General features: G+C 38.5%; 1 protein-coding gene and 2 long non-coding RNA genes across 8 annotated transcripts in view; 2 read left to right on the top strand and 1 right to left on the bottom strand.

Moving 5' to 3' along the window:
- LOC125123392 (uncharacterized) overlaps positions 1-1329 on the bottom strand; it is a 114281-nt gene extending 112952 nt beyond the window's left edge. For 3 of the 5 annotated variants that reach the window (XR_007134046.1, XR_007134044.1, XR_007134043.1), the window contains exon 1: positions 1056-1328. This is a non-coding gene — a long non-coding RNA (uncharacterized LOC125123392). Of the gene's footprint in view, positions 1-1055 lie in introns of all 5 variants that reach the window. The other 2 variants (XR_007134047.1, XR_007134045.1) reach the window with 1 other exon arrangement.
- A 211-nt stretch (positions 1330-1540) lies between these two features.
- Positions 1541-10383, top strand: NABP1 (nucleic acid binding protein 1). 2 transcript variants are annotated; one of them, XM_047773104.1, is made up of 7 exons: positions 1541-2131; positions 2431-2569; positions 5422-5493; positions 5966-6051; positions 7142-7217; positions 7846-7912; positions 9019-9157. In XM_047773104.1, the coding sequence occupies exons 1-6, from the start codon at positions 2041-2043 to the stop codon at positions 7874-7876; spliced, it is 495 nt and encodes a 164-aa protein (XP_047629060.1). In that variant the 5' UTR covers positions 1541-2040; the 3' UTR covers positions 7877-7912; positions 9019-9157. The 2 variants fall into 2 exon arrangements, with proteins under 2 accessions (XP_047629060.1, XP_047629059.1); XM_047773103.1 differs by lacking the exon at positions 5966-6051 and having other exon boundaries at positions 9019-10383.
- Positions 10384-10533: 150 nt separating this feature from the next.
- LOC125123394 (uncharacterized) lies at positions 10534-22867 on the top strand. The gene is made up of 3 exons (XR_007134048.1): positions 10534-16610; positions 20167-20377; positions 22120-22867. It is a non-coding gene; the product is annotated as an uncharacterized LOC125123394 (long non-coding RNA).
- Positions 22868-23212: the final 345 nt, after the last annotated feature.

The following is a 23212-nucleotide window of genomic DNA, read 5'->3' on the forward strand; positions in this document are numbered from 1 at the left end:
AGGGACTAGTTGGACAATTTATGAGCCCATGTAATCCTCTGTAAGGTAGGCATCCTTTTATTTTTGTATGATTAAATTATGACTAGAAAATGTAATCAACTGTCCTAAAGGTCACATAGCTAGTAAATAGTTCAAGCCCAGGTTTGTTTCTAGACTACATGTGTTTCTCACTACACTACATAAATAAAACTTTCCCCCACTTCAGCTTATGTTTCAGGGTTTCCCACTGTTGTTATGATTGTTTCGGATGTACAAAACAAATGCAAAGCTTGATAGCTTATGAAAAAAACAGGGAGGAAATGTAAATGCACATTTCTAAGTGAAAAAAGCCAATATGAAAGGCTACATACTGTATGATTTCAACTATGTGACATACTGGAAAATGAAGCCTAAAAATATTAGTGGTTGCCAAGGGTGAGGGGTAAGGGAAGGATGAATAGGTGGCACACAAGATTTTTAGGGCAATGAAACTACTCTGTATAATACTATTAATTTTGCATACGTATCATTATACATTTGTCCAAAACCATAAAGTGTACAATACCAAGAACAAACCCTAAGGTAAACTAAGGATTTTGCATGATAATATGTTAATGTTGTTCATCAACTGTAACAAACGTACCACTCTGGGGGAGACATTGATAATGGGAAGAGGTCACGCATGTGTGGGGATAGAGAGCATATGAAAAATTTCTGTACCTTCCTCTCTTAGTTTTGCTGTGGACATAAAACTGCTCTAAAAACAGACTATTAATAAAATGAACGTAGAGAAGAAAAGCAAAATGGGGAGTGTCATCTGAGAGGAGCAAGAAAAAATAGTTAAGTTTGCAAAGGAATTTAACTTCTTGTTTATCTGCCTAGTATTACAGAGTGAAAAGCACCAAGGCTAGGTCACTTGTGTTTGTGTCCTGCTTGCTCATAAAGTTGCTGAGTGACCTTCAGCAAGCCACCTCACAGTTCCTGCTCTCAATAAGCTTAAAATGAAGCAGTAGAGTGGAACTCTTTTGCCCTCTGGTCTTAAAATTCCAGCCTCGCAGCTAAGGACCCATCCCTACCTTTTATTTTCTTTCAACCAGACCAGCCAGCCACACTTGCTTGAACCTTGTTCTTCCTCTCCTGCATACTTTTTGACGTACCCACTGCGTTCTAAAACACAGCAACCGTTCTCCTTGACCGGGAAACTAAAAAGCAGGGGCGAAGGACTGAAATCTGAGGGACAATATGCAAGAAAACCAGAAACTGGACAGTGAGTAGTAGAAGCCTGAAAAAGGAAGACTAGGCAGGGCAAAGTAGACGCCGCGCGGCGACGGCGGAAGCAGGAGGAGAATGGGTCGGAGTTCAGAGCCGATTGGACGGCTGAGAGGGCGGGGTCCGCACTGACAGCCCAGGGGAGGAGCTAAGGAGGCTGAGCGGGCGTCTTCTGCTTGTTTCCGCCCCTTGGCTGCCCCTTTCCAGAGCCTAGAGGGCGGAGCGTCGGGCGTGCCGACGCCGTGTGTCGTAACAAGGGGGCGGGGCGACGCGGGGGTCCAGCCGGTGCGCGGGCGCATTCTGCAGTCGCTGTTTGGGACGCTGGGTGCGCGGAAGCTTGGTCTCTTCTCTGGCTTCGCAGTCAAAGCCTGTTCCCTCCCTGGAGCTCGGGACAGGCTGGGCACGCGCCCGTGTGTGTGTGTGTGTGTGTGTGTGTGTGGACTCAGGGCAGAGGCATCTTCTCGCTGCCTTTTTTTCTTCCTTTTATCCAAAGAAGGGGCAGTTCTCACGCTTGCCTTCCTGTCGCCTGGTTGGGAGCGGGGTCGGGGTGCGGAGTGGTTCGTGTTTTTTTCTTTTAAACTTGTCAGCGCTTTTTTCCCCCAGTTTTTTTCGGCTCAGTGTCTTCTGAGCTGGTTTCCTCCGTCCCTGACTAACCTCTTTCTGCCCCTTCTCTTGCCATCCTCGCCCAAGGTCGCCCCTCCGCCCTCGCACCTGGCCCAGGGGGGTGGTGGGAAGCTTTGTCCGGCTCCCTGCCCACTCGAGTCTCCGCATCGTAGCCGCACCTGCCTCATTATGAACGGGGTCAACGACCCCCCTCTTTTTATAAAAGATATTAAGCCCGGACTGAAAAACTTAAATGTCGTCTTTATTGTCTTGGAGATAGGTAAGTGGGGTCCACAGCCCACACCGCCGCCCGCAGTGCGTCCCGGGGCTGGAGGGAAGGGCGCTGCCGCCGCTAGCCGGGGGCTCCCCTCCCCCTTCCCTACCTTCTCTCTCCCCTCCCCCATCCACGTGGCTCCGTTGGCCCCTGCTGGGGCTGTAGCCTACCTGCCGGCGAGAGCCCGGGGCTCGATCTCTTCCCACCTTTCAGACGCCTTTTGATCCCGGAGGAGGAGTTAGCTTTTTGGAAGTACTCATTTTCTAATACACCCCTCCCCCTTTTGATTTTTTAAATCCCCACAGGACGCGTGACCAAAACCAAAGACGGCCATGAAGTGAGATCATGCAAAGTAGCAGATAAAACGGGCAGCATCACTATTTCCGTGTGGGATGAAATCGGAGGTCTCATTCAGCCGGGGGATATTATTCGGTTGACCAGAGGGTAGGTGTTCATAAAGGGGTTGGGGAAGGGGTTGAGAGTGTCTCCTAAGTAGAAGTCTGGGAAATCGAAATTGACTGACGTCCAGGACCGTGGCAAGTTCTAAAGTTTCGTGTTGTTTTTCCTCGGGGCCACTCCGAGAAGTTTTGAGCCCCCTTCGATGTTAACCTCAGTTGGTGGACAGCATTGGTTTGTAACACCTAAGCCTTTAAAAGCAATTTCAACTGAGAATCTAAACAACCCCACCCTCAGTTTACAGATTTTTAAATACTGTTCAGGGATTATTGAGTCTTTTTAATAGATTGTTAAAAATCAAGTTAATACAGCTGTCACTTAGTTTTTTCCAACCTTTTTCCCCTTTTAATGACTTGATGTCTTGCCAGTATTTTATTTGTACTCATTTAGACAGTGTGGATGTAAATTGAGGTTGTAGTTGGAGAATTTAGCAGTTTTGTGGTGTATCGAATTTGTACATGGATGTGAAAGAGGAGAGGTTTACAGTATCTGTAAGGCACATTCTGGAAAATGATTTCTTATGACTACTGCTGTAAGGGCAATGTTGTACAAAAACCAAAATGATAGGCAGAAAATATTTGGCAGAAAGATGTCAATGATACTTCTATCCAAAAGAGTTAGTGGGCAGATTGGCTTTTAAAAATAGTTTAGTGCAACCTTTTAAAAATTTATCCAGTCTTTTTCTTAGGAAGATTAAAATATGAGAAAGGGATCTTAAAAGCAGATTTTGGAAGCTTTGTGGTTAATAGAATTATAATAATTTATTGGTCATAGTTATAGGAAAAGTGAGTGGAGATTGATGTTGGCCTAGTAGATAGCATCTCAGAGAAGTGTTGGATCACCCTGAAAGTAGGAACATAGAGCCCTTTGATATTATCTTACAGGTCTTACCACATCTTCAGGAAGTGAGGCAGAGTATTATCAAAGAAGGAAGTGAGAGTCAGGACCTAAACATTTATTCCTGTACACTGACTCACTATGACACCAGTAGTGTCTTTTAAACCACATCTTTAACTTGCACAAAAGAGAATTCCTACCTGGGAGGGTATGTGAGAAATAGCATAATTAAAGATTTTTGGCAGCCAGAGTATCTCATCCATTGCATTAAAATTTATTTTATGCACTGTAAACAGCATCTTATTTCAGTTATTTCAAATTTTGTAGTCATGGAAGATACATAGACATGTTCATCAAAAAAAAAATGGAAGAACTAAGTTCAGTAGCCATAGCTGGTCTGTAGGATTTTTAAGGAGCATAGTGACCAAGGAGTACAATTCAAAGGGAAATTCAAAACCAAAGAAACTATTTTCTAACTTCGGTTAGAAGTCGGTGTGATCTGGAAGTTATTAAACTTTTTGACCTTCCTTCTCTGTAAAATGGGGATAATTATGCCTTACTTACTAAAGTAACACATCCAGCATAGTCTGACCCGTTGGAAGGCCCTTAATTTCTGGTTGAATCCAAGAAAAGTAGCTTTTGAAGAAAGGCATACATCTCAATAATGGTAATTTGAATATTGCAAACATTTATTTCATACCTGAACTAAATGAAAGTTAAATTTTTAGGTCTAGTAACTTCAAATTTTCTCTCAGAATAGATATTTTTACTTTAGTAAGGGAATATTCATGCACTGTCTCGTAAGTCAGTTTTTGTGTAACTTGAACATGGTGAATGGAGACTTTAGTGAATAATTCTTTTTTTTTTTTTTGTCTTTTTGCCTTTTTCTGGCGCTGCTCCGACGGCTTATGGAGGTTCCCAGGCGAGGGGTCTAATCAGAGCTGTAGCCACCGGCCTACACCACAGCCACAGCAATGTGGGATCTGAGCCAAGACTGCAACCTACACCACAGCTCACGGCAACGCCGGATCGTTAACCCACTGAGCAAGGCCAGGGATCGAACCTGCAACCTCATGGTTCCTAGTCGGATTCGTTAACCACTGCGCCACGATGGGAACTCCTAGTGAATAATTCTAATTGAAGAGAACTATGTATTGTGAAACTAGTAAATTTTTATTAACCTATGTTAAAAGATGAAATATCACTATACATAGTTAAATAATATTTAGTTATAATTTATGATTCTAAATCATGCAGTCACCATAGCAGTTGTACAAAGAACCACCAAAAACCACCCGTTGGACTTATTTTATAATACTCATTATTTTACATCTTTCTCAGATTTGTGTATAGGATTATGTTATCTAATGAGGCTGTCTACATTCAGAATTGTTTAGTGTAAGTAATCGTTAAGCCACGTTGGTACTAAAAATTGCAAATTTGGAAAAACATATAGGTGAAAGATTTGTGATCTTAGTTTTTTTTAGCCCCTTGATTAAATTTTACTAAATTTTCAGTAGCTTAGGAATGACACATAATAGCCTTTGTGTTTTATGGAGGCAAAGGAAAAATTATTTTATCAATATCTTATAGACCAAGTAAATCATTGTAAAAGTAAACACTAGGGTATTGATTTTATATGTCCTGTGATTGAAAAGTAATTGTGGCTTGAATCTCTGCAATTTGAAAGTTCTCCCTTTGTTAATTTACTAAAGTTGTGATCTTTGGAGAATAACAGCTTTGCAAAAAGACATATTTTCTAGGGTTAATTATCATTTAGATAATTATGTCAAAAGTTGGAGGTACCATTTTCTTCAAGTTATTCCTCAGTAAATAACAAATCAGTCAAAATTAGCTTAATTGTGTTTGATTTACTATGATAGAAACAGGGTTCGATTCCTCACCTGCACCCCAATGCAAAAAATGCGATTTAAAGATTTATTTGATTTAAGTAAGAGGAAATATACATATTTCTACAGAACTCACATTTCTTTTCTTTCTAGGTATGCATCCATGTGGAAAGGATGTCTGACACTTTATACTGGAAGGGGTGGAGAACTTCAAAAAATTGGGGAGTAAGTATTAAGATGCATTTCATATAATTGAAAAAATTACAAATAATATCTACAGAGTAACTGGTAGGTATAAATTATAAACCTCTTCCTTGGCTTTTTTTGACTGATAAATAGAATACCAGCAGCAGCTTAACTATAAAAATAACTTTGCATGTATGAGCTAGTTTAACAGCTATCAATACTGTTTCCTGTGGTTGAGAATGTCAGTTTTTCCTGGCAAAGAGCATTAAGCAGCTGCACTTGAGGCAATCCCCAAAGGGACCATTTCTTTAGGCTTCAGGAATGTATATTTTGCAGAAGTCACAAGTGCCATTTGAAGTAAGTTCTGTCTTCTAGTGAATTGTCACTTAAGCTGGGTATGGGTTTTAGGCCCTAAGTTTAATTTTTCTTTTTCTCTGTTTATGGGTGAATATGTACCCATATGTAAAAGGACTTGCAGCAATGACAACTGAAGTCCTGTATTTATCCACAGTCTAGGTACCGTACAGGCAGCCGCAATGCGAGCTTCCATAAACTACTACCCTGGTAATCTCCACCCTGACTTGGAGGGGTGTAAAGGTAATTCAGCCTCCATGCTGGCCTAGACATTTGGATGTACTCATAAGTATGGTGTAGGCAATGAGCCAAATCATTAAGCCCATTCACTTTGGTTAATGCCTAAGACATCTACTTAATGCCCATCAAATTAGAGGGGAATCTAAAGAGAGAAGCCACAAATGGCACCAATAAAAAAAATGAAATAAAGGAAATATCTCTTCTACACTGCAGGGATAAGATACTTTAGGAAAAATAAGCAATTTTGCTAGCTTTTAAAGATCAGAAACATAACACTTTGCCTTCACTTGGAGGAAAATTAGGATTCACTTTTGTTCATATTTACATTAGTATTAGAGCAGTGTATTATGAGAGGTCTTATTGTCAATATTACAGAAAGATCTAGGATCCTGTCTCAGCCTGCATGTATAGATAAGTATTTATAATAGTGGAGGTCACTCAGTACTTTGTGACTTTGTCAAGGTTAGTCTAGGATTTACCAAAACTGGTTTTAACTTATTTGTGGGGTGAGGAGCTAAGGAAGTTTTTATGTGTAATGTTAATTACTATACACCATAGTCAACTGACAAGCATTGGGATAAACTGTTGATAGCCAGTTGTCTTTATTCATGCCTGCAGAATCCACTTTTAACCTTGAATGGTTATCTTTGCAGATTCTCAGTGATTGGTCAAAGAGGGACTGGATGAGAGTGTGTGAGTGGATCAGTGCAAATCCATCACCACTGCTGGAAAAATCACTCTGGAACCCTAAACATGGTTCAGTGGCATCAGCCTCTGGAAAAACAGAACAAATATATGTTTTTATGTTCTTGATCTTTGACTTTTTTTTTTTGCAGTACAGAAGAAGAATTAAAATACAAAATAGTTTTAAACAATGTAGACCACCAAACATTGGTTTTGGGTTTTTTTTATTTATTTTTTTTAATGAAACATAAGCATTTAGGAAGCTTTTGTTGTAAGTGAATAGAGTTAGCATGTTGCTGTTTGGTTAATTCATTTGACATTTAAATTCTTCATTCTTAAAAAGTTATGCATGTTATGTAAAGTTATTTTGTTTCAGAAGTAATTCAAATTGTTCTTTATTGTCTTTCAGATTTTGTATGGTTTATTCAGAAGTGCCAAATTTCAGTGAACCTAACCCAGATTATCGAGGACAACAAAACAAAGGGGTAATTAGTCCAAATGCATTATCTATTTTTATGAATAGGATAATTTTTGACATATACTATAATTCTGTGGCTAGGTTGCCAAGCCATCATATCCTGAGTATAATGAAGATAATTTTGAAAAGAATCTTTTAAGAGTTTTTTCTATTCTATATATTTTATTACTCTATCGGTATCAGTAGTATCATATATTAAATGTAGACTAAATCCATAGTCCTTCATATCTATGGATTATACAACCAACCAAGATGGCATTAGTTGAATTCACTGATGCAGAACCCTGCTATACAGAAGGCTGACTGTAGTGTGCCATTTTATACAAAGGACTTGAATAACTTCAGATTTTGGTATTGCTGGGATGGGGTGGGGGTTCCAAAACCAGTCCGCCTGGGATACTATGCCGTTTAGCAGTCTAGCACTTTTGAAGAGTGGGGAGTAATAGCAGGAAATATAGTAAGGTGTAACAAGCTATGAAGGGTCTGGGAACATTCCCGGATATTTTAACATTGAAAGGACTTGGATAAATCTTTTTAAAAATTGTTGAAAATTTTTAAAAAGATGGATACAACATATTGTTATAATACACATTTTTTTTAAAAAAACCTTCATTTGATTAAATTTTTTTTTACAGGCACATAGTGAACAGAAGAATAATTCTATGAATAGTAATATGGGTACAGGTACATTTGGACCAGTGGGTAAGATTTATATGTATGTATATATATATATTTGTGATCAGGTATAACAATAAAGGGAATATATCTTATGAGAAATTTAGAGGAAAAAATGTCATTAGGCACACTAAAAGGGAATTAGCGTGAAAGAAAGAATTCTCAAATAACTGATTTTCTAGAAAGCAGATATCCTGTTAAGCTAGTTTATTGAGCACATCCTATATTTAAACATTTGGGCCAGTTAGCAGGAATGCAGTGATGAACACTGGCTAATAATAAGAAATCTAAATTTTGGTGATGTGTTATGTTATTTTTCCACTAATTTTTTTTTTTTTACAAAATTTTTGTAATCTAGTTATTAAAATAGATGCAGATTAACTGGTATTTTTGTGTCCTGCAGGCACTTTAATCTTCAGACCAATAGCTCACCTTAAGTTTTCACATGCTGATAGCTGCCTCTTTAAAAGATTGGGCTTTACCCCTTAAATGCCCTCAAAAGTCAGTGGTTCTTACATCCTTGTTAAAGGTCTTTTAAAGGCTTTATCCTTAAAGGCCAGAGAAAAAGTCTTGTGATTGAAGTTCATTAGAGTGGCTGAAGTTTTACTTGATCTGTTAGCTACATGTTTTGGTACAGCTGATGGTCATCATGCTGTGGGAAATTTTGCCTTTTTTCCTTTAAAAGGGTAAAATTACATTGTCTCTTTTGAAACATTGTTAATCTTTCTTGAACTAAATGCCAATATGTATATACTATTTTGCCTTTTTGCTTTTTCTTTTTTCCTTATAGTGTAGATAGTGCATTATCTATGCTTTTTTTCTTTATTAATTTCTCATTCTGTTGCCTAAGGTGCTCTTTTTTCCGGCTATTAATACAAGTATCAAGTTGATATATTTACAGTAATTATACATTTGGAAAAACCTAGTACTCACAGTGAGTTTTTTCCAGTAGCTTATTTTATTTTATTTAGTCTTTTTTTTTGGTCTTTCATTCCAGTAGTTTAAAAATAAAGGTGTTTTTGTTCCCTAATGTTACTTCTAAGCATTAATAGCATGTGTAAGAAGTTCAAATAGATGTACTTCTATATATCAGTATTTGAAAATGGTAATGATTTTTTATATTCTTTTTTTAGGAAATGGGGTTCAGTCTGGCCCAGAAGCAAGGGGATGCCAGTTTTCATATGCTGGTAGAAGCAATGGCCGGGGACCTATAAATCCACAGCTACCAGGAACAGCTAATAATCAGACAGTCATGACCACAATAAGTAATGGCAGGGACCCTCGAAGAGCCTTTAAAAGATGACCTATGCCAAATATTCACATGTAGTTTTTAAACTACGTGCCCTACTTGAACACTTACTGCACTTTTATTTATCGTTAACTGTGAAAACTGTCCTTTATTGGTTTCCTTGTACATTTTTGGTTTGTTAACAGGAGTGGTTTGTTTTTTATAGCAAAACTATTAAGCTGCTCAAGTCTCCTATTGAAGAATGGGAACACTCTGAAGAATAGGGGCATTTATTTTTAGAGCAAAAAGATCTTTGGATAACCTCTAAAAGACTTGCACCCATTTCATGGGTGAATTACTTAAGACATCAGCATTTTAGCCTCTATGAGTCTGTCGTCTGTATAAATTTTGTAATATTTAAAATAAGGCTTAGTGGGAGATGCTCTTTTGTCTTAAATTCAGATAATTGCCAACTAAGCAATAACCACCAAAAAAACAAACACTTGGTCAATGCTAACAGCAGTTTTTGAGTGTTTGTGACTCCAGGAATGATTGAATTATTCATTGAGTGACTGCCATTAAGATTTTTGAAGAACTAAATCATCCTAAACTCTTGTTTTATTACCAAAAAATATATTCTTTACCAGAATTAAGAAATGGAATGTGATCTGTATTATAATAAGAAATTAGAAGAAAGCTGCGTTTACTTTATTTTGGGGTAGTCCTATTAATATTTACCAGCTTTGTGCATTACACTGAATGAAAATTTAAAGCTGAGGCCTTGAATGTGTATTTTTTGAAACTACCATGTCAGATACTAAAATTTAAGGGGGTTATAAAGTCATAATAAACATTGACCTAATTATTTTTCCAAATTATGGTAGATAAATATTATGGTGAAAGCAATTCAAGTTGAATTCATGTGGAAATATGCAATCTTAATTAATAGGATCCTAGGTACAGAAACTCAGCCTGGAGTGAAAATCCTAGGTACTTATTTTATTTGAAGGATGTGTCTGTGTGTTTATTGTCAAAGTTACTGAACGCAGTTCACAAAGCCTTATCAGCAAAAGTTAAATGGCTCTCTCAAGAAGCGAATACAGCTTTATTTAGAAATGTAAAGGTAGAATTTATTTATGTGTTGTAAATGGTCTCCAGTTCCACTTTTTACTGTAGGGTGGATAACTGGTAAATTTTTCCTTTGTTAGAATTAAACTCTTCTTTGACATTATCTCTTGAATAAAACTTGCGTTAATGTTAACAGACCTACCTTATTTTTGCTCTTTTTTTGGTTTTTAGAGCTGCACCTGCAGCATAGGGAAGTTCCCAGGCTAGGAGTCAAATCTGAGCTACAGCTACTGGCCTACTTCACAGCCACAGCAACGTGAGATCCAAGCCATGTCTGTGACCTACACCACAGCCCAGGCAACGCTGGATCCTTAACCCACTGAGTGAGGCCAGGGATGGAACCCACATCCTCATGGATACTAGTTAGATTTGTTTCTGCTGTGCCACAGCAGGAACTCCTTATTTTTTTCCTCTTTTAATGATTTACAGTGGAGAGCCAGTATATTTTGCTGTAATGGTAATGATGACTTCAACTGGTGACTGCTTAGCTCTGTATTTGTCACTTAAGTCTTTTTTTCCCCCAACTAAAACCACCAAATAATTTAGTAGACTTTTTTTTCTGAAAATGCCCTAGCATTTGAATGTAAAAATTACTGCTAGATGTTTATTTGCTCTAATCCAGTGCATCTAACAAGTATTTCAGTACATGCCACATGTTAAGCACTGTGTGGATAGTGCTAAGGGGTAGATGAAATAATGAATAATCTCAAGAAACTTATTTATAGTACTTCAATAACTGGGATTATATATTATAGAAATAAGTTTTTCCTTTATTCATATATTGATGATTATAATAGTTAATGTGTCTTTTAGGCCAGTATTAAGATGTTCGCAGAATTACAGATGTTTGGAATTTAAAAAAATACTGCAAATAAGTACATTTTTTAAAAATCTAAGTGGTAGGAGCACTAGCACTAAGTTATTTATGGGAGAGTATAATGTTAAAAGTGATTTTAAAGGAAAGAAATTTGGAGTTTTGGAAAATTAGACTATCAGGCATGGATTTCTGAGCTTCTACTCCTGGGATGATTTTCTCTTCACCTGTGCTGTTGGGCAAGTTATTCTACTTGAAATTTCTTTAAGCCTTAGGTTCCATAACTAACAAGTAATATTACCTCTTTGTAGAGTTAAGATTTTCCATGTGAATGATTAGAATGTTTCTGGCATGTAATAAGCAGTCAGATGTTGTCTCATCACACCTCAAGAATAGAAAAAAATACAGGCTTAGATGTGGAAGTATTATTACCCTTTAATATGTTGAGATTAAGTAGAGAAAGATCTTATATTTCACTTTTGTAATTGACACCTCAGTAATTTAACCTTGTTGTTCTGTGTTCTTTATCATTTATTAACAGATTTCTTTTTTCTTAAGGGAAGCCTCCAAAGCCAAAGTGAGTTACAATCCATAATGAATATTTGTCTTCCCAGCGTGCTTGGACAGTACTCATCAAGAAGTTAAGAGGAAGAAAGTTACCTCCCTCCTTCCTGGCGCTTTCAGCTGTCAGCTTTTAAAAATAAGTTTAAAAACACACCTACTAAAAACAAAAGCCATTTGCTATAGAAGTACACATACTAGGTTTGGATCCAATTTTATGTCTATGGAACAGTTCTAAAGTGAATTGAAGACTCATTAGTGCAGGTGGCCTCTTCTGTCTGCGCAGGTTCTTTGGGGGAACTGCTGCATGCTGCAGTACAGAAATGAAAAATGAATCCCCTAAGAGTCAAATGATGTGTAGTAAAGGCTGCAGTGTGTTTTCCCATGGGCATTTACACAGGTTTTTCCGAAAGTACGTTGATTCTTTGCTTCCTATATTAGAAATTGTATTTGAAACTTGAGGATACCCTAAATATTTATGTCACTGAGTATTTGTCACTTGTATTCTTATCATTTAACTTTTTTTTTTGTTTGTTTGTTTTTGGCTGTACCCGAGGTATGCAGAATATCCCAGGACAGGGATTGAACCTGAGCCACAGCATTGACAACACCAGACTCTTAACCGCTAGGCCACCAGGAAATTCCTAACATTTTAAGAGAATGATTAATTTGCTAGATTGGGTTGCCATTATTTGCCAAGAGAATGATGCTAAAAACAAATAGATGTGTGGTTAGTAAAAGGGTTATCTATGATATATAAAAAATGTTGATAGGAAGGTGGTTAACTGGCCCTAAAAAATTTTCTCAGAGGTACAAATTGCTAGTATTTTGCATCAGTCTTGACACAGTGGTAGTTGTTAGTTTTTTATATGGATCTGACATTCCAGTTTAGTTACTGACATGACTTCACTTTTCTTGTAACTTAATACCATTAAGTATCATAATATACCATAGTAACTATTTGCTCCAAGCCATTCTAGACTTTAACATATTTGGAAAGGTTCTGGAGACAAACCTGAAAACCGTGTGAAAGCAACATCAACATAGAACACTTTTCCAAGCTAAAGTCTCTTCCCTCTAGACTTGCTAGGATAAGTTGCCCTATGGTGGCTTTTTTTTTTTTTTCCCCCTTCTCTTTGTTTTATCCCCTGTCTGATGAGAATGAACATTTCTAGTAGGAAAAAAGGGTCACAATCATTCTCTGGTTATAGCTTTTATGATGGGGTTAAAGCAGACATGCTTGACCATAGTGAAAACCTGTGTATTGAGGTTCTAGCCAATGGTTTAAAAGATGTTGGGGTAATTAAACAGTCCTACATTTCACCAGTAACCATAATGACTAACAGTTAAGGTATGCTCCTGAGGAAGATTGTGACTTTGGAGAAACAACACTGTCATGAATGGTACATTGTTAGGGCCTGAGGGAGAAGCTAGAAAAACACTTTTGCTTTCCAGATGTATTCAAGTTTTTTTCCAAATTCCTTGAGGTTTTCTTTATTAGGGATGCACCAAGATTTTTGTTCAAATACTGTCATCACGTTATTCCAGGTTTCTGAGCTAAAAGTTTCTTAAACACTGATGAAATGAAATCAAGTCCAGGCTATCTCACAAGCCACTTTTTAGTATGCTTCCTCATTAAGAAATGTCCAAAGATGTTACTAAGAGCTGTTACTGATAATCAGTATAATGTGAAGAAAGTGAACATTTTTACAAGTTTGACTAGTAGACATTTAAGCCTTTTGAAAAAGACCTTGATGGGCAATACACAATTTTATTGTGGCTCCCAAAGTTTTTAAGAATACACCTTCTGAAAACTTGGGCACTAGCTGTTGGTTATATTAGAGCCCAGATCTCTTGACTCTATTGACACACCACGGTGCTCACCACTACACCATGCATATTGTCTAACAGCCTCAACTGAATGTTGACATGTCTTTTAAAAACCAATTCTTTAACCATTTTCAGCCAAAGTTTAAGTGCCTTTTTTAATACATATTTTACAACATCAAAATTTATGCTTCTGGTCTGAGTCCAATATCTTAGTCCACATATTGAATATATATTGAATTAAACTCAAAGAATAGTTGATAAACCTATATGAGTTTCTCCCCAGGAACTTGTTAGGTGTACGGATTATTTCTCAGCAACTACCAGAAGGAGAATTTGTAAGTGTAGTTCCGGGAAAGCGGCACTTGAAACAGACCCTGCAGATTTTTTGTCTCCTGCCCTTGGTATCTCCCTGTAGCACAAATAACTATTTTGAAATACATACACATACCAGTTTATATTGTGAGGCTAGACTTTACCAAGCTTCTGGATTATAAAGTATGGGAAAACTGTACTTGGGAGCGTATACCTCCAAAGGTTAGAATTGATGGATAAAGGCAGGATAGTTCCAAGCAGAATAGGAATTGAGTATGGCCTCTGGATGTGAGCACTGTGTTTTGAATTAGGTTAAAATCGAGTAAGATCAGATTACCCAGAGTGGAGTCCCCTCGCTTCCTCTGGACTGATACAGATTAAAGTGAAAATAAGCCTTTTTGCCTGAGGTTTCTTTAAAAAAAAAATTTTATTGTTGCTTATTTCAGCAAATACATTTGTACCTACCTTCATCCTATCCCCCAGAGCATTCCTTAATTCCCTTCTTTATTAGGTAGAAAGATGCTGATCAAATTGAAAAAAGTGGAGTTGGAAGCATGATAAACATTCCTGAGAATCCCCACAGAATCGGCCATTTAACAGATCTCAATCCTGTTCTGGGCAGAAGGGCAGTTACCATAAATATTTTCCATTAATGAGTAACATGCAAAGCATGATTTGACTGCCATGTGAGGTTAGTGTTTAGGTTCAAGTATTTATAATCCTAGTAGGAAGATCTCTGAGTCTGAACTACATAAGAAAAACCAATAAAAACAAGGTAGCACAACTAGTGCCATCTACTGGGTGATTGCTATATCGTTTCAGTAGTTCCATGAATCTGGCTTAATTTGGGAGAAAGGTTCCAGCATTCCATTGGATAGGAGTTTTTGACAGTTTAAGCGTGCTGTGGAAGAGTATTAAGGAGAAGTTGGGTTATCAGTTTAATCCCAATTTATGAACAGGCAACACTGACATAAAAAGTAAATTTCCCTCAGTTAACCAGATTTATTAAACTGAACTGCCCCTAAAGCTTCAGAAAATATGGAAATTGTTGCCAAGTTTTGTATTCTTGTTACATTTGTCAATAATAACTGGTGGGAAGTGTAAACTGTTAAAAATACTTTTGGGTGGGTGGCGATTTGGTAAAAACAGTTGAAATAGAACACAAAACTTGGTGTTTTTGTCAAATCCTGGCCAAGTGACTGCTGCTGTTCTTGGAGTGATATTAGCTTTGCAGAGCATAACCTATTTTAAATGCCAAAGACAATGTACTTCGGTGAACAGAACATGGTTTTGAGCTGAAGAGATCTTGGTTTGAGTCCTGAATCTATTATTTACTGGCTCTGTGATCATGAGCTTCATTATAAAATGAGGATATTCGGGCTATGGACTGACAGGACTTGTGACTCAATGTATGCAAAACATCTGTTCCACACCTAGGGCTCAACAAATGTTCTTTCCCCATGAGCTGTGAAATACTGGTCATTTCTTCATGCCATTATCAGGAGACATCTTTTCTGTAAATTAAAATCTGAAATATTAAGCAATTCACATAATTGCAATTAGGTTTTCTTCAAAACAAGCTTTTATAGTCTTTTTGAGTGCAAAAAATTACATATGCTGACAACTTACCACTATGACCATGACAACATGTCATAAGTTGAGTCTTCATCACAAAGATCTGCCCAATAGCTGAGAACACTGTGCTGTTTTTCCACTCACCTTTGCCCAGAGGGTGAGGGCATGATTAGAAAAGTGCAGGGAAGAGTGTGGACTGAGGTTTGTGTCAGGAAGGAGGTCAGTGACCAAGGGGAAGCAAAGAATACTGGAAGGAATTCTATATTCCCAGAGACAGCCCTCAGGATTGATGTGTACCTAGAGTTCGCTTGTTTGCTTCTAATGAAGCATTAGGTAATTTTTCCCATTGTTTTATGAAAAATTTCAAACATACAGTGATGTTGAAGAAATTGTAAATACCTGTGTACTCACCGGCTAGATTTTAACATTATCGTCTGACTGTACTTGTTTTTATTACATCCATCAATTCATCCTATTCTATCCATTAATCCATTTTTAGTACATTCAAGTAAACTGCAGACATCCGAGCGCTAAGTATTTCAGCACACCTATTCACTCCAGTTCAAGGTTTTGCAGGTCTTAATGTAAAATTTGCTAAGAAATGTGCAAATCTCAGGTGTACGTGTGTGAGTCTTAATAAATGTCTGTGCCACTAGTATAACTCTAACCCCTATGAAGATATAGAACAATCCATCGCTCCAGAAACCTCTCTCATGCACCTTCCAAAGGGAATGCACCTTCCCAAGTGAATCCCCCTCCCCATGGCTCCCATAGCAGTCACTTTTCTAATATTTTGAAAACCACTCAGCTTAAATAAAGGTAGAAGCTTCACATGTTCCAAGGTCAACTTTAGCTTGCCTCACTGAGTTATAGAACTCCAGTTTCATCCCTGCCACAGGATGACCAAAGCCAGACCCCTCACACACCTCACAAATGTAATGCCAGGTATTGGTATATATTTTATTTTATTCTGTCTCCTTGTTTCAACTTAGCTCTAGCTCTGCCCTTACTAATATCTATTTTATTTCCTTAAAGATTTACATCTGACATCTTTGTCTTTTGGGGCAGAAATTGCTAGTATGAAGACCAGGTGAGCAGGTGGATTTGCAGTCCTAGGAGTATGGGTGGAAGGAGTTGGCCATCTGGAACATACCACCTGCCCTGAGCAGCTCTGAGTCAGGGATTGGAGGGAGAGCTTCCAGCAGGATATCATATGAAGTCCTCTGGGATGAAGAGCCAGGACTAGAAGAGATACTCTGGGACTTCAGTGTTTGCAGGTCAGTGCTCAGCTATTCAGCAGATTTTGATTCTAAAACTGATTTTCTTAAGGTATGAGCTGACTGGAAGTGTCTCCTGCTCTTTATAGTTTTGTCTTCTCCTTCAGAGTTGGCATACTCAAGAGAGTAAAAGTTCCTGGCCAGATAGTGGAGCCCACCACTCTCAGTCTATAGGGAAGCATCCCTGAATGAAACACTAAAGAGAACACACTTGTGTGTTCTTTCCCAGTTTATGCAAACATGTACATACACATATTAATCACTGCTGACAAGGATTTTTCTGCATTAAACTCCGCATTTCCCAGTCTTAGGTATTTTTCATTATTTGGTCTTTCCACTTCTCTAATGGGCTACTCATAATTTATTGAGCACTTACTATGTGCCAGTAATACTATGTTAGTGAGTTCCCCACATTATTTCCTTGATTCTATTAAATGATCCTATGAGGGAGGTTTTGTTATTCTCACAGATTACAAAGAGACTAAGATTTAGAAGGACTGAGTAATTTTCCCGAGATCACACAACCAGGGATTTACAAAGTCCCACACACCAAAACCTGTACTTTCAACTCCCTAGCAATATGGAAGCAGAGGCTCCTGCTGTGTCCCTGCACAGTGTGGACAGGAGATGGGATTTGATTGGTTTTAAAAGGGAGTATATATTCAGCTATACATAGAGATAGAGATGGACAACAGGAATACAGAATTTGACTAACTCACATTTTCACTTGGAATTAGTCATACTTTAAACATCAACTGAATACACACCCACTTTGTTAAGGAAATTTAGTCTACAACAGAGGTATCTTGTTAGGAAGACTAAAGTAATTAGATTCCCCCCCTCTCAACACACACAGAAAAAAAATTAGAAAAACATGGGTGAATTCTCTCATTATTAAGGAATGGAGAAAATTTTCTAACAATGGCTCAAAATCCAGAAACATTAAAGGAAAGATTACATGATTAAAAAAATTAAGCATGAAGACAAATGATAAATTGTGGGTAATTTGTATCACTGACAAAGGGCCAAAATTCCTAATATATAATAAGCTTGTGGAAGTTGAGAAGACCAATCACTCTGTGAAAAAATGGACAAGACATATAGGCAGTTCACAAAAAAACATTCAAATGGCTCTTGAGCACATGAAAAGAATGCTCAACCTCTCTCATATTATGAGATGCAAATTAAATTGCACTGAGATAACAACACTCACTTTTAGATTGACAAAAATGTAAGTTTAAAAACATACTCTATTGGTAGCACTCTGAGTCACAGGCAATTTCATTTGTAGTGGGAGTGAAGGCAAACTGTCCAGACCCTGTGGTTAAGGAGTGCAGGGATTTGGAAATGTTACATTTGAATTAGCGCTGTGACCTAACAGCCTTGTCTCTGGGGATCTGTTGCTGTGGCAAATTGCAAATGGCTGCTGGACTACTTCTGCCTGTATGCTTATCTTTGGGTAGTCACCCTCTACCCCAGGACAGTGGGCTTGTCTGAGTGCCCTGACAGTGGCAAACTTAATGGAAGCTGAAGACTAAAAAGCGCTTGTGCACTGGTGCTTGGTCTCTCTTGATGTGCTCAGAGCCCTGAGAATGCCACAGGAGCATACAAATGCATGCTCGCTAGCCAAGTGGAGGATGAGAGGCCACTCATGGCATCTTGGCTGACATTTGACCAATCTTTGGACATGCGAATGAGTCTACCTTGGACTATCCAGTCCAACTGAGTTGACGGCTGACGTCAGTCACATGAGTGAGAACAGCAGAAGAAAGGACAGGCCTGAGCCCTGCCCAAATTGCTGACCTACAGAATCTTGAGCTAATGAATGATGATGTTGCTTTATGCCACTAAGTTTTGAGGTATTGTGCTATAGGTAGCGAAAGCTAACTGATATTATATGAAAGATACTCTGACAAAAAAAAAAAAAGAAAAGACATGTTTACTGAAGTATTGCTTATAATAGCAGAAGACTGGAGACAGCTCAAATGTCCACCAATTCAGGGATGGTTGAATACCATACAGTGCATTCACTTAGTGGAATACTAAGCAACTGCAATATGTCTCTATATTTATGAAGTGAATTTCAGGATATTTTGTTAAGTGGAAAAAAGCAAAGTATAAAATAGTACATATAATGTGCTACTTTTTTTTAAGAGGAAGGAATGTGATTTTTTTTTTTTAATGGAAGACTTGACCAATTAATGGAAAATGATTTCTTAAAGGAAAAGAAAGGAGACGTGAGTGGCAGTGAGACTACACTAAATATTTTTTTGTAGCTATAACTTTAGAATCATGGAAATGTTTTACATATAGATGTATGCACACACACATATATACAATCATGAGAAGACACCAGCTGGGCACCTGTGAGACTCACTGGTGGGATGGCTGAGATGCCAGCAGAACTCAGTGGGAAGCCACACATTTGGGTACTGCTGAAACTCACTGGGAGGTCAGTGCCCCTGTGCAGCTCATGAGCTGCCTACTACTACAAGAGCAAGCAGGGGAGAACATGGTGGGGCCTGGAAGAGATGCCCTCTCCTCTTCTAGTGTCACCCAAGTGTTTTCTAACGACAAAGCTTCACATCTTGCCAGCTGGCAAAAGAGAAATGGTTCTAAGGTCCAGCTACAGAATCACACACTGCAACAAAGCAGGGTGGGTTTGGCACAGAGAAAAGTTAAATTGATAACTGGCACACGTATTGAGATATTTATAGATGAAATAATAGGATGCCTGCAATTTGCTTCAAAATAATCCTGTGGGTGGGGGTATAAATGAAACACGATTGTTCACATGTTGATAATTGTTGAAGTTAGGACTGGTATATAAAGGTTCGTTATACTCCTCTTTCTACTTTTTATATATGTTTTTCTCATATATATATATATATATATATATATATATATATGAGACACTTGTTTTCTCTTATATATCATGTGTATCACATATATATGAGATGAATATATAAACGCATATGCATTTATGTACGAATGTTCCCTACACATTTTCATTATAAAAGAAGTTTTAAAATGTGAATTGACACTCTCTCTTCCTAGGAAGCCTTCCCTTTATATTGTAATCTAGCAATCCAGGACTGCTCAGAATCAGTATCAACCATATGCAGCCTGAATAAGCCCTGACTGGGAAGATGGAACTGTCACTCTGGCTCGTGATGGGAGAGAAAGGGATTTACCTTCTATTGGAGAGTTTGGGGTGGGGCTAGGAGGCCAGTGCAGGGGCCAACATGTTCTTCACATTGAAAGGGGCTGAAATAATTGCCTTAAATGAGTTAATGTGTGTCAGGCACTTAAAACAGTGCTTAGAGTGTTTTAAATACAATATAAGTGCTTGTTGTTGTTATTATTTCAAGTTAATGATTTTCCCATAATCAACCAACTGAAATATGCCTTCTGCTGACAAGGCCCCTTCCTTCCCTCCTGAGGCAGTATCTTCAAGACTCCATATGAGCCAGGAATTCAGACCTTGAACTCTTGAAGGAGAAAGCTGACTAGTACCTAAGAGTGTCTTGTTTTCCTCCTTTTCTTGCTTTTCTAGGGGAGTGGCAACAGAAGTATCAGCTGCCTCAGCAAATTCAGCAACAGTAGAGACTACCAGCGGTGCTGGGGGCAAAAAGGTGGTGATGGCAAAAATACTGGTTGCAGCGAGGGCAGCAAAGCCTGTGGCATACAGCAGGGTCCTGGACCGGGGCAGGTGCTGATGGGGCCCTGGAGGAGCTCGGTGTCCCCAGGGGCACTGTGAGTACCATGTAGGTACCTACAGGGGCACAGGGACATTAGGGGAGACATCTGGCCACATGGTGAAGGTGGGGTAGGAGTTGTACATGCCAAGCAGGTTAACAGCTAGTTGAAGGAAATTGATGAAACCTTGACTTGGAGATTTTGGAGGGAAGTGCTTCATTTACCCCCTCAGTGGTGGCCTTGTAGGCACATATGTGTGTGTGACACAAGCATGCACATGTGTTTGTGTATATGGACTTTTTTTTTTTTTTTTTGTCTTTTTGCTTTTTCTAGGGCCGCTCCTGCGGCATATGGAGGTTCCCAGGCTAGGAACCTCCGCGAATCAGAGCTACAGCTGCCGGCCTACACCAAAGCCACAGCAACATGGGATCCGAGCCACGTCTGCAACCTACACCACAGCTCACGGCAACGCCAGATCCTTAACCCACTGAACAAGGCCAGGGATTGAACCTGCAACCTCATGGTTCCTAGTTGGTTTCGTTAACCACTGCGCCATGACAAGAACTCCTATATGGACATCTTTTTATGTGCAGCAGTGGCAACAGGAGATTCAGTCCCCCAATAAAAAGGAGTCACCAAACTTCATATTTAGATTAAACACACAAATAAGTGAACATTGCTGGGGAATCAACCAGATGTACTTATTTTCCTTTATATTACAGTTGCATTTCATACATATACACATTTAATTTATGGGACATCAACTAAAAGTGTTTGGTTTAGCAAACAAGACAGCCTACACAACAATAAAAACAAGATAAAAGTGAGAGAAAGACAAAAATACTCATTTTAATAGTGAACCCACCATGACACCAACAACTGGTGCTCCCCTGGGTTGTCTCAGCTCTTATGTGATTCTCAGAGAGGAGCATCTTGCTGCTCTGTGGGATTCTAGCCCTTAAAGACATGGTTTTGTTTTGGGTTTTTTAAATTATTATTACTATAACATGCATTCTAAATGCAAACCAGCTACCTCTTAGAACTCCGCGAAGAATGCCAACTTCTCTCTCGCTTTTCTTACAGAATTAAAAAATTTGGAAAATTACATTTTCCCTGTCTCATATTAAGTGGAATCATTTGAAAGTGATATATTTTACTGAGTAGGATTGTATACACAAAATACTGCATTCCAAATTAGTTTAAGGTAATAACAAATTTAGCTATTACATGGTTTTATTTTACATGCTGACTTTAAACCCTATTCCTGCAGAAAATATGACTCCTCCGTATGATTTCTATTACATATATTGAATCAAAACGTCTCATTTGTAGGTGTTGAATTAGTGTTGCACAGAGAACATGTCAATCAATGTTTAGCATTTTGTTTCATATGAAACAACAATAGCTCCTTAAGAGCAGGATGAGATGACCATTGAAAAGTGAAGATAAAGTTTAAAGGTAGCATCTAGGGAGAGAAGGACCAAGGGATGCCGGAAAATAACCCTTTTCATATCTCAAAGGGACTGAGCAGTAACATATAGAAAGGTGATAGAGTTGCCACAAGGACATGAACTTGGCTGTATAAATTGCAAAACCCAAGTGTGGTTTACCTGGTCTTATGTGATAATGTGAATATCATAAATTGCTTATCATACTTGAGCCATCTGTGTCCGCCCCCAGCCCTTCAAGCTGTGTAATGACGTGAAGCACCCATTGATCCAAAGCAATCTTGTGGCCACCTCTCTTTAGGACTAAAAGTGCCCTTGATTCTGCCTATTACCTTCCTTGTTCTTTTTTTTTTTTTTTTTAGATTCTTCCTTGGAATTATCAATATTTCTGGGATTTCAGCTTGCCTGGATTTCTTGTTCATTGGCAGCAGAAGAGCCTCCTGGGAAGTGAACTGAGCTAGGGCTCAGGAGCATCTGTTCCAGGCAAGCTGGTGGGGCTGCCTGATCCTTGCATTTTGAGGGGGGGAGGAAGGTGGTGGGAAAGGGTGAGAAACTGGGAGAAAAGAATCTGAACATGTGGAATGTGACTCAGAACAAAGTCTTAGTCATCAGGGCTAAGGGTGGAAGCTCTGAATACAATGCAGAAACTGTTCCCAGAATATATCCTTGATTCTGCAGTGCTGGCTGGATCCCAGGGAAGGAGAGAGCTGCAGAGATAAGGGGAAAGTGCTGATGCACTAAACTGCTATCATGTTAGGGCAGCAGACATTGCTGAAATTCCTCATGCATGTGGCCAGACATAGCTCAGGTTTTACCCACCTGCATCTCAGGACTCACTTGAGGATCCAGGGGGTTGCCAGCTGGTGGAATATTCACTTTTGGGCTCAAGGTTTAGTGGGGAAGCAGATGCACACTCAGAGGAGTGGGCTGGGGGAGGGATCTGAGAATGCTTGGGTGGAGGATCACTTCCCACTGTGGGTTAAGCTCAATGTTAACTCTGTTAGTTTTAAGTTTTTCTGGGACTTCAAATTATCTCCTTACATATAGTATGGAATATACAACTCTGCAAATGCAGTATTGTGAAATAAATTTATTATGGTCTAAAATTTTTATCTGTGGGCGAGTCAAGCTTCTTGTAGTAGGGACATATGTGTGAGTTTTGGCTTTCCTGTCTATTATTCTTTAGATTTTGGAATGATAAGCATGCAACTAATTTTTTGAAATAAGGAAATGCTTTGGCAGATTTCCCAATACTTTTTAAGAATAGTTTGGGAAAAATACTGGTTTTCTCAATTTGTTTTATGTAATTTCCACACAAACTTCCTAAAGCAAAATCAATATGCAGTAGAATCTTGAAACAAGTACTGTCAGCTTCTCACTAAGAAGTATATTAGATCGAATCTCCTGTCCTACTTATGTACTCTTCCTACATCTTGTGTCCAGGTACACTTTGAG

Source organism: Phacochoerus africanus, chromosome 3, assembly GCF_016906955.1.
Source record: "Phacochoerus africanus isolate WHEZ1 chromosome 3, ROS_Pafr_v1, whole genome shotgun sequence".
NCBI lineage: Eukaryota > Metazoa > Chordata > Mammalia > Artiodactyla > Suidae > Phacochoerus > Phacochoerus africanus.